At 38.8% G+C, this 14663-nt stretch overlaps 1 protein-coding gene across 1 annotated transcript in view; it reads right to left on the bottom strand.

The window, feature by feature from the left end:
• Positions 1–14663, bottom strand: part of ENPP3 (ectonucleotide pyrophosphatase/phosphodiesterase 3) — a 91456-nt gene that overhangs the window by 25347 nt on the left and 51446 nt on the right. The window contains 4 exon segments of the mRNA XM_014533829.1: positions 1187–1365; positions 3209–3296; positions 5084–5150; positions 11984–12111. Of these exon segments, the coding sequence (XP_014389315.1) occupies positions 1187–1365; positions 3209–3296; positions 5084–5150; positions 11984–12111 (462 nt within the window).

Raw genomic sequence — 14663 nt, 5'->3', positions numbered from 1 at the left:
AGGCGGGGAACGTTGGAGTCTGCAGCAAGCAAGCCTCGTGCTCGCTTCAGTGCCTGGCTGCCGGCCGCCATCTTGGCTGACAGTTAATTTGCATATACTCACTGATTAGCCAATGAAAAGGGTAGCGGTCATACGCCAATTACCATGTTTCTCTTTTATTAGTGTAGATTATTTTAAGTGAAATTCCATTGAGGTTATCTGAAGTAGTAGGTAAGAAGCCCACACTTGTATTCTGATCTTTGCTGTGTGTTTGCTTTTTATTGGGAAGCTTGACTGGATTTTTGGTCCTTAAAGCCTCTTTTTATTGGTTATTTGTGTATTTATTTACTTACGTGGTGTAATGTTATTTTGAGGATTAGGGAATGTAAAGTCTTTGCTGACTCCTGGCTACAAACTCTTACCTGAGGCAGCAGGTGGTTTATTTAGCTCCACAACCACATTTTGAACTTGGCCCCTTGACATTCGTTCTAGCTTCATAGTCTCCTAATAACTGGGCTCCCACCCCATTCTGAAATCTTAGCCCTGCCCACGGGCTCTAATTCTCACAGATAGGCTTGATCCTTGCATTTTAACCTCCTGTACTACTCTGAGCAGTTGGTGCTCCTTCCTTGAACTGGAATCTCCCTTTGCTGAAAGTCTCCTGGGATCTAAAGTTTTGCCCCTGAACTCAGCAAGTCACCCAGCCCACTAAAATGAAATTCCCAGTGCCGTTTGTCAGCCAGCCTCCAAGTACTGCCTGAAGGACAGCTCTCACTGTTACCTCCCATTTTGAATGCTAGGCGTTTGGCTGAGTAAACTCCACAGCACCTACCCCAGATCACCATCCCTGTACCCTCCCTGCTCTTTCTGCTCTAAATAACCATCCAGGACCATCTGATTCTTACAATATAAGAAGAGAGATGATTTAGGAGGGAAATCAAGAGAGCTTCAAGATTCTACTGTTTTAAATAGTTAGGGACAGTTAGCTCACAAGAGAATTAACAATTTCCAAATAGTGCTTTCCAGTTTACGAAGCAAATTCACGTACTTAATCTTGCGGTGTATCTCTCATTTCCAGATGAACCCACTTAGATTTATCTAGTCAATATCCAGGCTAGAACACAAACCTGGTTGACAGCTCCTTCCCCTGCTCATAGATTAGCCTGCCCCCTTTACATTCTTACAGATACATAAAGTTATTACTTACGTTTGATAATGCTGCGCATGAACAATCTAGAGTGTCTGTGGGCAGTGGAACAGTAAAGCCGCAAACTGACAACTTGGACACTTCTGCTGCATGGGATGGCTCATAAAAAGGCACCTTCAGAAGATGGTTTAAACTACCGTGGGTACCGTTGTTTGGTGCTGGCTGAATGTGTAGAAGATCTGTTTTGAAAAAGAAGTTCAAAGTAGATTTAGGTTGGAAGGCAACAGCATCTGTGTGGGAGACGGAAGAACACAAACACCCACTGTGCGCATCCTTTAATAAATGCTGCTGTGATGCAGCCGCAAGCTGCACATGCCACTCGGTTTCCTGACTTTCGGCCCCGAGTTTCCGCCGCCTAGTCTTTCTAGAGAATAGGAACCGTTGCTGTGGATGGGCTGCGGGAACTTTCCGGAATGTTTCCGTTTCTCCAAAGAAAAGCATCACTGCTACAATGATCACTTTGTTCCTTATTTTGTGCTAGAAAACCAGGGTATGGTTTTCTAGCACAAAAATCTATACTTTTGGCAAAACAAGTTTAAAGAAGTTAAGTGATCTTACTTCTAGTATGCTTACTTATGTGAAAATTCTCTAAGGACAGGTACTTTTTAAAAGCTAAAGAAGTTAAGTGATCTTACTTCTAGTATGCTTACTTAATTATGTGAAAATTCTCGAAGGACAGGTACTTTTTAAAAGTTTTTAACTCTAATGTTCTCTAATTTTTTCCTATACAAGCAAAATACACAAATATTTTTACAAACATAGCTTTAACGTGGCTCCTGCTGAGAACGACCAAACAAATCTCTCCGCGAGCGGAAGCCCACCTGGTTCCCTCGGACCCTCCCGACACAGGGCCAGCAGCCCTGACCACACACTCAGCATGGGACCCAAAATTTAAATTGCTAAGGCAATGGCACATTATATTTAAATGGATATGCTTTGGTTTCTAAGTCATATTCAATTGCCATAGGCCTTGGTAAGATTAAGAATGGCATAATAGATCCAAAGACAGAGAAACAGCGATCAGACTATCAATCCCCAGAGGGAAAGTAGGGGAGGGAGGGGATAAGGGGGAGAGATCAACCAAAGGACTTGTATGCATGCATATAAGCCAAACCGCCAAACCAATGGACACGAACAACAGGGGGATGAGAGCATGAGTGAGGGGGGGGCGGGGTGTGCGGGCAGGGAGGTTGGGGGTTAATGGGAAATGAGGACACATTTGTAATACCTTAACCAATAAAGAAATTAAAAAAAAAGAATGGCATAGTGTCGCCCAGCCGGTGTGGCTCAGTGGTTGAGCATCTACCTATGAACCAGGAGGTCATGGTTTGATTCCCAGTCAGGGAACATGCCCCAGTTACGGCTTCGGTCCCCAGTGTGGGATGTGTGGGCATCCCCATCTCTCATCATTGATGTTTCTATTTCTCTTTCTCCCTTCCTCTCTGAAATCAATAAAAGTATATATATATATTTTAAAAAGAATGGCATTGTGAGCATATTTATTTCTGAATTCTTAAAGCTAACTTACTTATTGCCTTACCTACATAAATATTTTGTTAATACAATGATCTGAGGTAAGCATGTAATCAGGAATGTAGGTTAGATTCCCTAAAACTAATTATAAGTGTCTATCCAAATAGTACTTTCTTACTTTCCTTTTATGTCAGAAACATTCTCTCTGTAATTATAAGAAAATACTTATGTTTCTAAGTGTATTTTTCCTGCTTTGAAAAGTTGAAAGAGTCGTTTTATTCATCTAAGTTTTATTCAATTTTCATCTAGTGCCTAACTAACAGAAAAGCTGGTCTCCTAAGATCTAATGTTTAGCATTACAAGAAAAAAAAGAAAGAATTCACTCGTAGGATGAATAGTTCTGAATAATAAATAATTCTTCCTCATTTTTTCTCCTTTCTGTCTACATAGTGCACAGCCTCCACCTCTGGGATTAAATTTAGCACCAATTTCAAAATACATTTAAAGTATAGCCACATTTTTCTACTGAATTTATGTAGATATACTTACCACACATTAGGTTATAGACTTCGATATTGTCAAATGGTTCAACTTCAGTCTTCTCTTTAAAACTGGGTCCATGTGCCAAAAAGATAGCCTAGGTGGCAATAATTCTATTATTACTAAATGCAATTTAAACTCAAAAACAGATGTTGGAAGTGACACAATTGTCTTTTTGTGATAGCTCTCCTGCTTGTATATACACCTCCATAAGTGTTTCTTTTCAGATTTAAAAATTACTTTTATATCATTTCCACCTGGAAGTTGTACCAACCCCAATAAAATATAATCCATACTGTGTAAACTTTTTCTAAAGCTACCTGTTTCCACAGCACCTCATATGTCAACAGACCAGGAGAATATAAGCTACATTGGACAACCAAAGCCAGCCCAATTCTACAACATCTGGACAATATAAATTAGAAATTCATCATATGCCATTAGATACTCTTTTCATAGTCCTTTCCTATCATTGCTCAAATATGTTAATACTTGACAAAAATGTTGAAGTTTCTGAGGATTACATTTTTTTGCACAACTTGTACTAACCCACTGATTTCTCAAATATCTATCCCTTTTATTTTTAGGGTGAAATGATCTATTTTTTGTTGTTGTTAAGTAATGTTAACTTCATTATTTATAACAGACCTAATTGCTTTAGATTGCAAATAACTAGAATAAAAGTATCAAGCATATATGAACAATTCTTTTCTGGTCACAGGAATATATATAATTTTCTAAGATAATCAGCAAAGAATTGGAAGTAGAGATTTTTCTTGAATTAACTTATTTATCAAATGGTGCCCTAACTAATAGAGAAGCTCTCTGTCTCCAGAGGTTTTAAAAAATATTTACCAAAACATATAACTCATCATGACAATGTGAAGAGGCAGTATATTCATAAAGAGCCTAACACATTTTTCTCTATTTGGAAAGGAGTGTGAGTGTGTGTGTGTGTGTGTGTGTGTGTATTCCAAATGGAACTAGATAAGACAATAGTTTACACACATCAAGGTTTACCTGTGGGGGAATACTGGCTACACTTACTCCTGGACTCCTCTGAGCAGTTTCTTTCCTGGGCTTCTAGAACACCACATGCTCCTGGTTTTCTTCCTTCCTCACTGGTTCTACTTCTAGGCCTCTTTGCTAGTAATTCTTTTTCTCTCAAGCTCTTCAAGTAAAAGTGTGTAGGGCTCAGTTCTTGGTCCTTCTCTCTGCCTACACTTAATCTCTGAGGATCTTATCTAGTCACATCTCTATTACATAGTTTATATACCTAGAATTCACATTTTCATCTCTGGATAGACTTTCTCTTTAATTACCTACATAATATCTCCATTTAGATGTCTAAGGTATATTTTGAACTAAACATGTCCAACTGAACTCTCACCTCTTGTCCTCCAATCAGCTGCAGCCACGGTCTAACAGCCTTGCAATAGTCTACGAAGACTCTCATGCCCCCAACACATCAGACTCATTCCCACCTAACCGCCTTTGCACTGTACTTTCCTCTGCCTGGGACACCTGTCTTCTGAAAGTTTATTTCTTTCTTTCACCTTTTTAAAGTCTCTGTTCAAGTGTCAACTCAATAAATCTTATCCTATCCACCTTATTTTCAGCTGCATATTGCCCCCATGGCATCATGAAACACCCCCAATTTTAACCTACTCTGCTTTATATTTTATTTCCCTAACATACCAAATAATATATTCCTTTATTATGCCAATTATCTAGAAAGAAAGCTTTTGAGGGCAGGGATCTTCATCTGTTTTGGTTTTGTTTATAGACGTAGTCAGGAGTCTTGAACATTGGCTATCACAAAGTAGGTGCTCAATTAATATTTGTTGACCAAAAACAAAAACAAACAAACAAACAGCAAGTTACCTCCATGGCCTTAAACTTATTGTCAAAACCATGATTGCCTCCTCCACAGGATGAACTTGATTTACTCCTATAAAGAAATAATATTATTACACTCGGATAATGTATTGATATGATCTTATTGCAAACTTGGCTTTAGTAGATTTTTATGTAGCTTCTGCATTTATTTGAGTAAATTTTTCTGTCAACAACAGCATAAATATAGTTTTTTATGCTCAAATTCATAACCCCAGAGGAACAAACAGAATAGTAGAAGAGAAGGAAGGAGAATTCCAGGGTCTACAAAAAGAAGTCAAAAGCGTTTGCCTTTTTGACATTGACAAAGGATAATAAAAAAGGGTTAGAGTAAAATAAGAATTTGTCTTCATACTTACCTGTACATTTACACATTAATGCCTGTGTTATTAAGAATAGTTTGATTAATATGTTACTTTGTTTTAGAAATACATTTTTGGAACTGGAAAAAAAACATCTTTTTTTTTTTTAATCCTCACCCGAGGATATTTTTTCATAAATTTTTAGAGAGAGTGGAAGAGAGAAGGAAAGACAGAGATAAATATCAATGTGAGAGAAACACATCAATTGGTTGCCGCCTGCATGTGCCCCAACCAGGGTCTGGGCCAGGGAGGAGCCTGAAATGGAGGTACGTGCCCTTGACCAGAACTGAACCCGGGACCCTTCGGTCTACAGGCTGATGCTCTATCCAGTGACCAAACCAGCAAGGGCTGGAAAAAAATATTGATTCCTATTTTATGGCAGAGATGTTTAGGAAAATAATATAAAAGTATGAGTAAAGAATACTCAAGGCAAGTTAATTATAACAATTGGTAAGGACAAGCCAATATATTTTGTAAATTCAGAGTTTATTTTTAACTTTTGGGATTTTCTTCCATACACTATTGCTCTATTACTTGAATGACTATTCAAATTCAATTTGTTTCTTTGCCTAATTTTTTATATTTTAATCTTTGAATTGAGCAGTATCAGTAATTTTATTTAAGTTAGTATTTATATTGAAAATGATATAGCAATCAATGACCTTTGATTTTTTTTTTTAAGCAACAATTTTGTGCTGGTTCAAATTAGAACTCTAAAGCAGAGGGCAGGTGAAAGAATACTTAAAAGATTTCTCTCATAGCCCTAGCTGGTTTGGCTCAGTGGATAGAGTGTTGGCCTGAGGACTGAAGGGTCCTGGGTTTGATTCTGGTCAAGGGCACATGCCCGGATTGTAGGCTCAGTCCCCAGAGGGGGGCATGCAGGAGGCAGCTGGTCAGTGGTTCTCTCTCATCATTGATGTTTCTGTCTCTTTCTCCCTCTCCCTTCCTCTCTGAAATCAATAAAAATACATTTAAAAAAAAAGGATTTCTCTCATTTGCTTTCCCACTCCCCACCTCCCATTCCCCAGACTAACACACACACACACACACACACACACACACACACACAGTTTTTGTTTGGTTTTAAATTGTAGGATCAGCTGAGAGCAGGACTTTAATTTGTATCTTTAAAAAAATAAACTTTTAAAAAGTCATAAGTAACTCTCACTCAGCTTAAATAAAAATAAATCATAAGATAAAAAAATAAATCACAACACTGAGCAGGCCACACTCAATTTTACCCAATAGAGAAAAGAAAGACGTTAAGTAATACCAGGAATGGGGAGGCAAGAGGAGTCCTATTTATAAGACGTTTAAATTTGATTACCCTAAAGTGCCATACCATGTCCTTACCTTAGTTAATTCCAATAAAATTATTGGTCTAAGGCAGTGGTTCACAACCTTCTGGCCGTTTAAATACAGTTCCTCATGTTGTGACCCAACCATAAAATTATTTTCGTTGCTACTTCATAACTGTAATGTTGCTACTGTTATGAATTGTAATGTAAATATCTTATATGCAGGATGGTCTTAGGCGACCCCTATGAAAGGGTCGTTCGACCACCAAAGCGGTCGCAACCAACAGGCTGAGAACCGCTGGTCTAAGGTAAAAGCTGTTTAAAAACTATTTTTATCCTTACTGCATAGATATTTGGCCCCCCAAAATTACTGACTAGTAATAATTAAGGTTTTAATTCTCTGTGGGAAGCTAGATTATTCATTAGTGAAAGAAAAGGTCTTTTGAACCAAGTCATTGGTAAAATTTTCTAAAAGTGATCCTTTACTTACCTATTTTCAGAAAAATCTGTATAATCTTAATATTACTCTTAACCCAACTTAATTAGAAAACTTTAGTAAGTATTGCAAATCTTTACTCAGAACCAAAAGATAAAAAATATTGTTTGAGCTGAGTCAGCATGACTCAGTGGTTGAGCATTGTCTTATGGACACGGTTCTATTCCCAGTCAGGGCACATGCCCAGGTTGTGGGCTCGATCCCCACTGTGGGATGTGCAGGAGGCAGCCAATCAATGATTATCTCCCATCATTGATGTTTCTATCTCTCTCTCCCTCTCCCTCCCTCTCTGAAATCTATAAAAATATATTTTTTAAAAAAATATTGCTTTAAAAAGCTCCATTTCCTATTGCAAGTGAAAACTTTAAAAACTTGTTCTTCTAACTATTCTACTTATGTTTCCAACCATTAATTTGACTCTGGAAATGACATCTGGGAAAATGGAAGCTGTCATTTGGAAAAGATGAGTTGATTTTAATTGTGTCATAATTTATCTCAACTTCCAAGTACTATCTAAAATCTTTTGGAACAAATTCTTTTTAATTTTCTTCATGTCTAATTAATAAAGTCGAGATCAAGGCCAAGTCTCCACCACAGCTGGGTAATGACACAAATGGGAAACGAGCAAGACTTCTTTCACGGTACCCAGTTGCCAAGTCCTATCTCTCCCTATAGTATCTTGCACATTTTCCCTTTCACTTCTGCTGACACCCTGCTAAGCTAGATCCCTCATTAACTCTCATCTGAACAAATTTCCTAATTGGTTATGTGACTCAGAATCTTCCTATAAACACATACACACACACCCCTAATCCTATTTAACACTATTTATCACTGCTGCAAATGGATTGTGTTTTAATGAATACAAATGTGGGACAGAATATGATGAACTAGTACTACCTAGTAAGTTATGAGTTCACTAAAATTACTTTTCTGATAATGAGTTACCATTGTTGCCCCACTGCCCCACAGCCTGTCTTGGGGCTGTTATACACTGAAGCACGGATCCCTACACCTCTTCCCAAGTGGCCTTCCTGCCACTCACTTGACCATCCTCCTCCATAGGCCGCTGCAGTGAGCTCTCTGAAATGTAAGTCCCACAATATTCACCTCCAGTCACCTGGTATTTACCAGTGGTCTCTTTCTTCCGGGTCAAAGTCACACTCCTTAGTCATGTCAGATAAGGTCCTTCACGCAGAAGGCAGCTTCATTCCACCCAGTGCCCTAGCGACACAGGGCTACTTGCAATTGCTGAAGTCTAGTTCTTTCTGCCATTTCTTGGCCCCTGGGCTGCTGCTGAGCATTTAGAGAAAGAAGCACCTCTGAGAAGACAAGGCCTGGCAGTGCTCAGAGCTTGGCAAGCAGATAGATGCCTTCCAGCAAAGGGAAATATTTCTTTCCTCCTCCAGCTCCAGCCCATGTCAGGGCTTGGTGAGCTGCTTGCACCCATCTTCTTGGCTGAGTGCCTCTTGCAATGCACAGACTGCACCACTGCACAGGGCGGAACCGCTGTGTGTGGCAACATTCAGACTAACTCACTCCAAGTCTTCAAAACACAGAGCAGGAATCACGCTCCCAGGAAGCATTCTCTGACTCTCTCTGGCCACACCTGTGCCATGGCTTGATCCTAGTGCAGCAGTTGTTACACCTGATTACAGCTGTGGTCGCCCTCCCCACCTGGGCTAAGACCTTCAGTGTGGGAACTGTGTCCTATTTCCATTTCTTAGAAAGGTACCTGGGACAGATTGTGGAAAGCTGTCTATTGTCTTCTCTAGCAGAGAGGTGCAGACAAGGAGCCCGGAATGCTGGTGACCCTTGAAGCCCTGGCAAAGGTCAGGGCTATGCACCCACTGTTTAGTTGAGACAATGGTAGCTGAAGCAACTTCCCCACCAGATAGTCATGTAAATCCTTACTGATAAGATAGTCTGTCTGTTACTGGAACTTGCCTGCCTAAGGGCTATGAGTGTATCCCAAACTAAATAAAAGGATGGCAAGGCCTGAGCAAAGGCGGAGTCCATCCTCCTGGGATGGGCTCTCGCCTGGCCCCCCAATTTCCAAATTATTGTTTCTTGTCTCATCTCTTTCATTTGTGTGCGGCCCCTCTTCTAGATCCTGAACCCTGAACCACGCGGGACGTGGGGAAACATACACATCTACACAACAGATTTGTCAGCTTCTAATAAATATAAGGCTTATTTCCAACAAATATTCCCAATAAACAGTTATTCATGTTTCTCTGGAAGGGTACTTTCACAACACTTCAACTACAGTTTCAAATAACTGGGTTTTCCCAAATTAATAAAACATAACACATGTTGGGTAAAATAAGTATGATGATGAGAAGGAGGAGGATGATGAATGAAATAGATTACACTGAAATGATGAGATTTGCAATAATTTTGAAATGGGAGTCTAATCTAGTTACCAAATTTTGAACACTGTAACTAAAGATGCATACTTTAACTTAGAAAACCGGTAGTCTGAGACTCAGGTGTTAAGCATTGGGAACAGACTGACCCCCAGAACTTCTTCAGACAAGACTCCCGGGTTGTTCTGGTTTGGGCTGTACTCAGCATTTTTTATCATCTAAGTTGGTTTAATTGGTGTGCTAATAGCAAGAGAATAATAAAACCAGGCTCATTTTGGGTTACAGGTGAGAAAAACGAAGTCCTGGGGGTCAGGATACTAATTTGTCCAAGTTCTCACAAGAAGCTAGGTGCAGAGCCTGGTCTTGAACTCTCCTGCTGCAGTTTTTATTTTACATCACACTGCTAGCTATTAAATGGACAAAGCTCAGCCCTAGCCGGTTTGGCTCAGTGGATAGAGCGTCAGCCTGTGGACTGAAGGGTCTCAGGTTCGATTCCAGTCAAGGGCATGTACCTTGGTTGCGGGCACATCCCCAGTAGTGGGTGTGCAGGAGGCAGCTGATCGATGTTTCTCTCTCATCGATGTTTCTAACTCTATCCCTCTCCCTTCCTCTCTGTAAAAAAATGAATAAAATATTTTTTTAAAAAAATAAAATAAATGGACAAAGCTCATCATTTGAGACTGGGTATTCATGCATGAAACCCAGAAGTATTCTGGTGGCTGGACTCTCCTTCTATAACCCATAGGTCATGCTGTGGGATGGATGGGCCCTTTCTCATTTGGTCTCCTAACTCTTTGATCTCATACTCCTAATGACAACAATTTGGAGAACTTACCCACATTTGGACGTATATTTATTTATATAGAACATATGTATACTACTAGTAATCCTATATATTTAATATTAGTAAAGTTTAGTTTTGTTCACATATGTTATCCTTCTTTTAGACTCTAAAATTTAGAGAATGCTGTTCTGAGCCGCGGTATAGCCCACTGAGGCACACAAAGGTTAAGAAATTCTAGCATCAAGAAGAGCCTGGTGCCATCTAGTGACCAGGTGTGAAACTGCACTCTCTGGCCTAGCAATGAACCTGCTTGGGTTTCCTAGAACCTTATAAAATAGAGTAGGCTGTCCGGCTGGCATGGCTTAGTAGTTGAACGTCCACCTGTAAACCAGGAAGTCACGGTTCAATTCCCAGTCAGGGCGCATGCCCGGGTTGCGGGCTCGGTCCCCAGTAGGGGGCATGCAGGAGGCAGCCAATCAATGATTCTCTCTCATCATTGATGTTTCTCTCTTTCTCTTCCTCTCCCTTCCTCTCTGAAGTAAATAAAAATATATTTTTAAAAATTAGGCTAGGCCAAATCTCCAGTTCTTCGTCCCTCTCTGAAGTCAATAAAAATATATTTTAAAAAATTAGGCTAGGCCAAATCTCCAGTTCTTCGTCTTGCACACAGTTATATTAGAACCCAACTCCCTGTCTCCCTTTATCTCCTCTTTCTTTGTTAAACATCTTTCAGCCACAGTATTCTCACTGTCCTCTGCATGTCCCCTGGCTTTATGTAGCATACAACAAATAAGATAGTCCAGAAAACATAATATGACCCTGATTCTCTTTATATCCACTTACACGCCTGGCAAAAATGCTAGAATAAAATTTTTAAGTAGGAAACATTAAACTACCAGAAAGTGTGTATCTTTTGTTTACTGGCTGATGATCAGTCTTCTCCATTTGACAAAGAAAGCGGGAATCATTTCTGTATCTCAAATGCCCAGAACAGGGTCTGGCACAAGCAAGTGTCAGTAACATCCTGTTAAATCAATGACTTGGTTATTTGGGGATGCAATGATTTTTATTTTCCGTAAACACACATATTTTGCAAAGGCTCAATGATCAACATGAATTACAATGATAACTAGAAAAAGAAATGCAACAGCCAATCATTGGCTTGCCTTTACAGCCATAAACATGTTCTTTTACAAAAACCACAAAGATGACAAATATCTTAAAGAGCCAGCCTGGAAGACAACTGATATCATCTTTATATCTGCTGCCTAAAGGAGACCATGGTTGGGAGGGGGGTAGCGGGGGGTTAGAATGTATTGGTACTGACAATCTCTGGAACAATCAATGAACCATCTCAGACTCCTTCCTCATTCCCATCTATATCATGAAGATTAGGAAGCTAAAATCAGCAACCTAATAACACTCACTTCAAACACAGAAGTTCTGGGTAGCATATAAAAAGTCAAGAAAATGTCATGCTCAAAAAAAGTGTATGTGATCACAATAACAGGGTAAAGTCAAGTAACTTCATAATGAAAGATAGTTGTTAAAAGTATTATAAGTAAAGGGACACACAAACCTCGCAGCCAGCCACTGGCGATCCATCAAAAGATGAGCTTTGTCAATTCTGACATTGTTGGCAAAGTGTAGTCGTTTTGGCAAGTTGGGAGTCAAATAAGGTTTGAAATGCTGATCAGGTTTTCGGCACTGAAAAACAGATAAAAAAATTTAATTTTGTTTTTCTATGCCAGCTTAAATTCAAAATCACTTTGTATTGGTTTCAGGCATAGAGCATAGTGGTTAGACTATCATCTACTTTACAAAGTGATTTTCCCCTACCCTCCGATATTTCAAGTACCTACCTGGCGCCATACATGTTATTGCAATATTATTGACTATATTCCCTATGCTGTACTTCACATCCCCATGACTATTTTGTAACTACCAATTCGTAATTCTTAATCCCTTCACCTTTTTTCACTCAGCCCCCCAAGCCCCCTGCTATCTGGCAATCATCAGTCTGTTCTCTGTATCTATGAGTCTGTTTCTATTTTTGTTCATGTGTTTATGTTTTTCTTTAGATCCCACATATAAGTGAAATCATGTGATATTTGTCTGCCTCTAACTGACTTATTTCACTTTTACTCCCTAGTGCCAACCATGTTGTGCAAATGGTAAGATTTCACTCCTTTTTATGGCTGAGTAACATTCCGTTATGTAGGGTGTCCCAAAAAATGTATACAAACTTTTTCTAATAGTTGAATTGATGTTTCTTTCTTTTCAGATTTAATCCATTGGAATTAATAATTATTCAAAGTGAGTATACATTTGTTGGGACGCCGCCTTTTTATCCATTATATTACACCACCTTTTTATTCGTTCGTCTATTGATGGGCACTTGGGTTGCTTCCAAGTCTTCTTCAGGGTCTCATCTGAAGAAGTCCTGGGTTCAGTCTATTGTAAATAATGCTGCAATGAACATAGGGTGCATATATTCTCCCATTTTAGTGTTTTGGGTAGAATTGCTGGGTCATAGGGCAGTTTCATTTTTAATTTTTTGAGGAACCTCCATACTGTTTTCCATAGTGGTTGCACCTATCCATTCCCATCAACAGTGCATGAGGGTTCCCTTTTCTCCACATCCTTGCCAACACTTCTTTGTTGCAGATAAATTATTTCTTCATGTCACATAAATTGTGAAAGCTAATTCAACAATTTTACCTCAACAATTTATTAAGCACTTTTTAAAAACAAGATTTGCTGGCTAGTGTGGTTCAGTGGTTGAGCATCGACCCATGAATCAGGAGGTCACAGTTCAATTCCCGGTCAGGGCACATGCCGGGGTTTTGGGCTTGGTCCCCAATAGGGGGACATGCAGGAGGCAGCCGATGGATGATTCTCTCTCAGAGTTAACGTTTTTCTCTCTCTCTCCCTCTCCCTTCTTCTCTCTGAAATCAATGAAAACATATTTAAAAATACACAAGAAGAGTCAAGCTTAGCTACTACAATAGGAATATTAAAACTATTATCAATGTGGTCTCATTCCCTAATTATTATTTCTATTATTGCAACAATATTTAGCTTACAATTAAAAATGTGATGTAAATTATATTGTTTGATATTCTAAGTTTTATATATATCTTTATCTTTACACACCATAAACTTCCCTTCCTTTTTTTGAGATAGAATAAATATAAGTCTAGATTTACAATGGTACTTTTGAGCCTAAATTACATATGAAAAATATATACTACACTAGTAGAATAAGTAAAAAATTTAAAAATTACTTTAATTGCACCAAAAATCCCTTCACAATTGACTCATTTACACTTTAAATCACCCACATTTGCTTACTTTTCAAATCAACTCAGTAGGTTTTGAGATCTAGTATTCTCCCTATTTGCAAAATATTCTGAATTTCTCACAAATTAGAAAGTAATGTTGTTTCTTTAATTATTGCTGCTGTACCTAGCATATTTTAAAAGTATGTAAAAATCAAACTAGTATCTATGTAAAAAAAAAATGAGGTAATGAGAAATAGACTATGAAGGAACTTTTTCTCCCATATGACCTTTTTAAGAAGAAAAAAAATAATTCAGATAAAGAATATAGGTATGGGAACTCATACAACTTAACAAAAGAAAGGTAAACAACCCAATCAAAAAATGGGCAATGGACCTAAATAGATACTTTTCGAGAGAGGACATAAGGAAGGCCAACAGACATATGAAAACATGCTCAAAGTCACTAATCATCTGAGAGATGCAAATCAAAACGACAAGGCTGTACCACCTCACACCTGTCAGAATGGCTATCATCAACAAATCAACAAATGACAAGTGCTGGTGAGGATTCAAAGATAAAGGAACCCTCGTGCACTGCTGGTGGGAATGCAGACTAGTGCAGCCACTGTGGAAAACAGTATGGAGTTTCCTCAAAAAAATAAAAATGGAACTCCCATTTGACTCAGTGATCCCACTTCTAGGAATATATCCCAAGAAACTAGAAACACCAATCAGAAAGAATATATGCACCCCTATGTTCATAGCAGCACAATTTACCATAGCTAAGATTTGGAAACAGCCTAAGTGCCCATCAGCAGATGAGTGGATTATAAAACTGTGGTACATCTACACAATGAAATACTACGCTGTGGTAAAAAAGGAGATCTTACCATTTGCAACAGCATGGATGGAACTGGAGAGCATTATGCTAAGCGAAATAAGCCAGTCAGAGAAAGAGAAATATCACATGATCTC

Source organism: Myotis brandtii, unplaced genomic scaffold (genome assembly GCF_000412655.1).
Source record: "Myotis brandtii unplaced genomic scaffold, ASM41265v1 scaffold123, whole genome shotgun sequence".
In the NCBI taxonomy this organism is placed as follows: Eukaryota; Metazoa; Chordata; class Mammalia; order Chiroptera; family Vespertilionidae; genus Myotis; species Myotis brandtii.
Note: the sequence above shows the minus strand (reverse complement) of the source record. Positions and strands in the feature narration are given on the sequence as shown.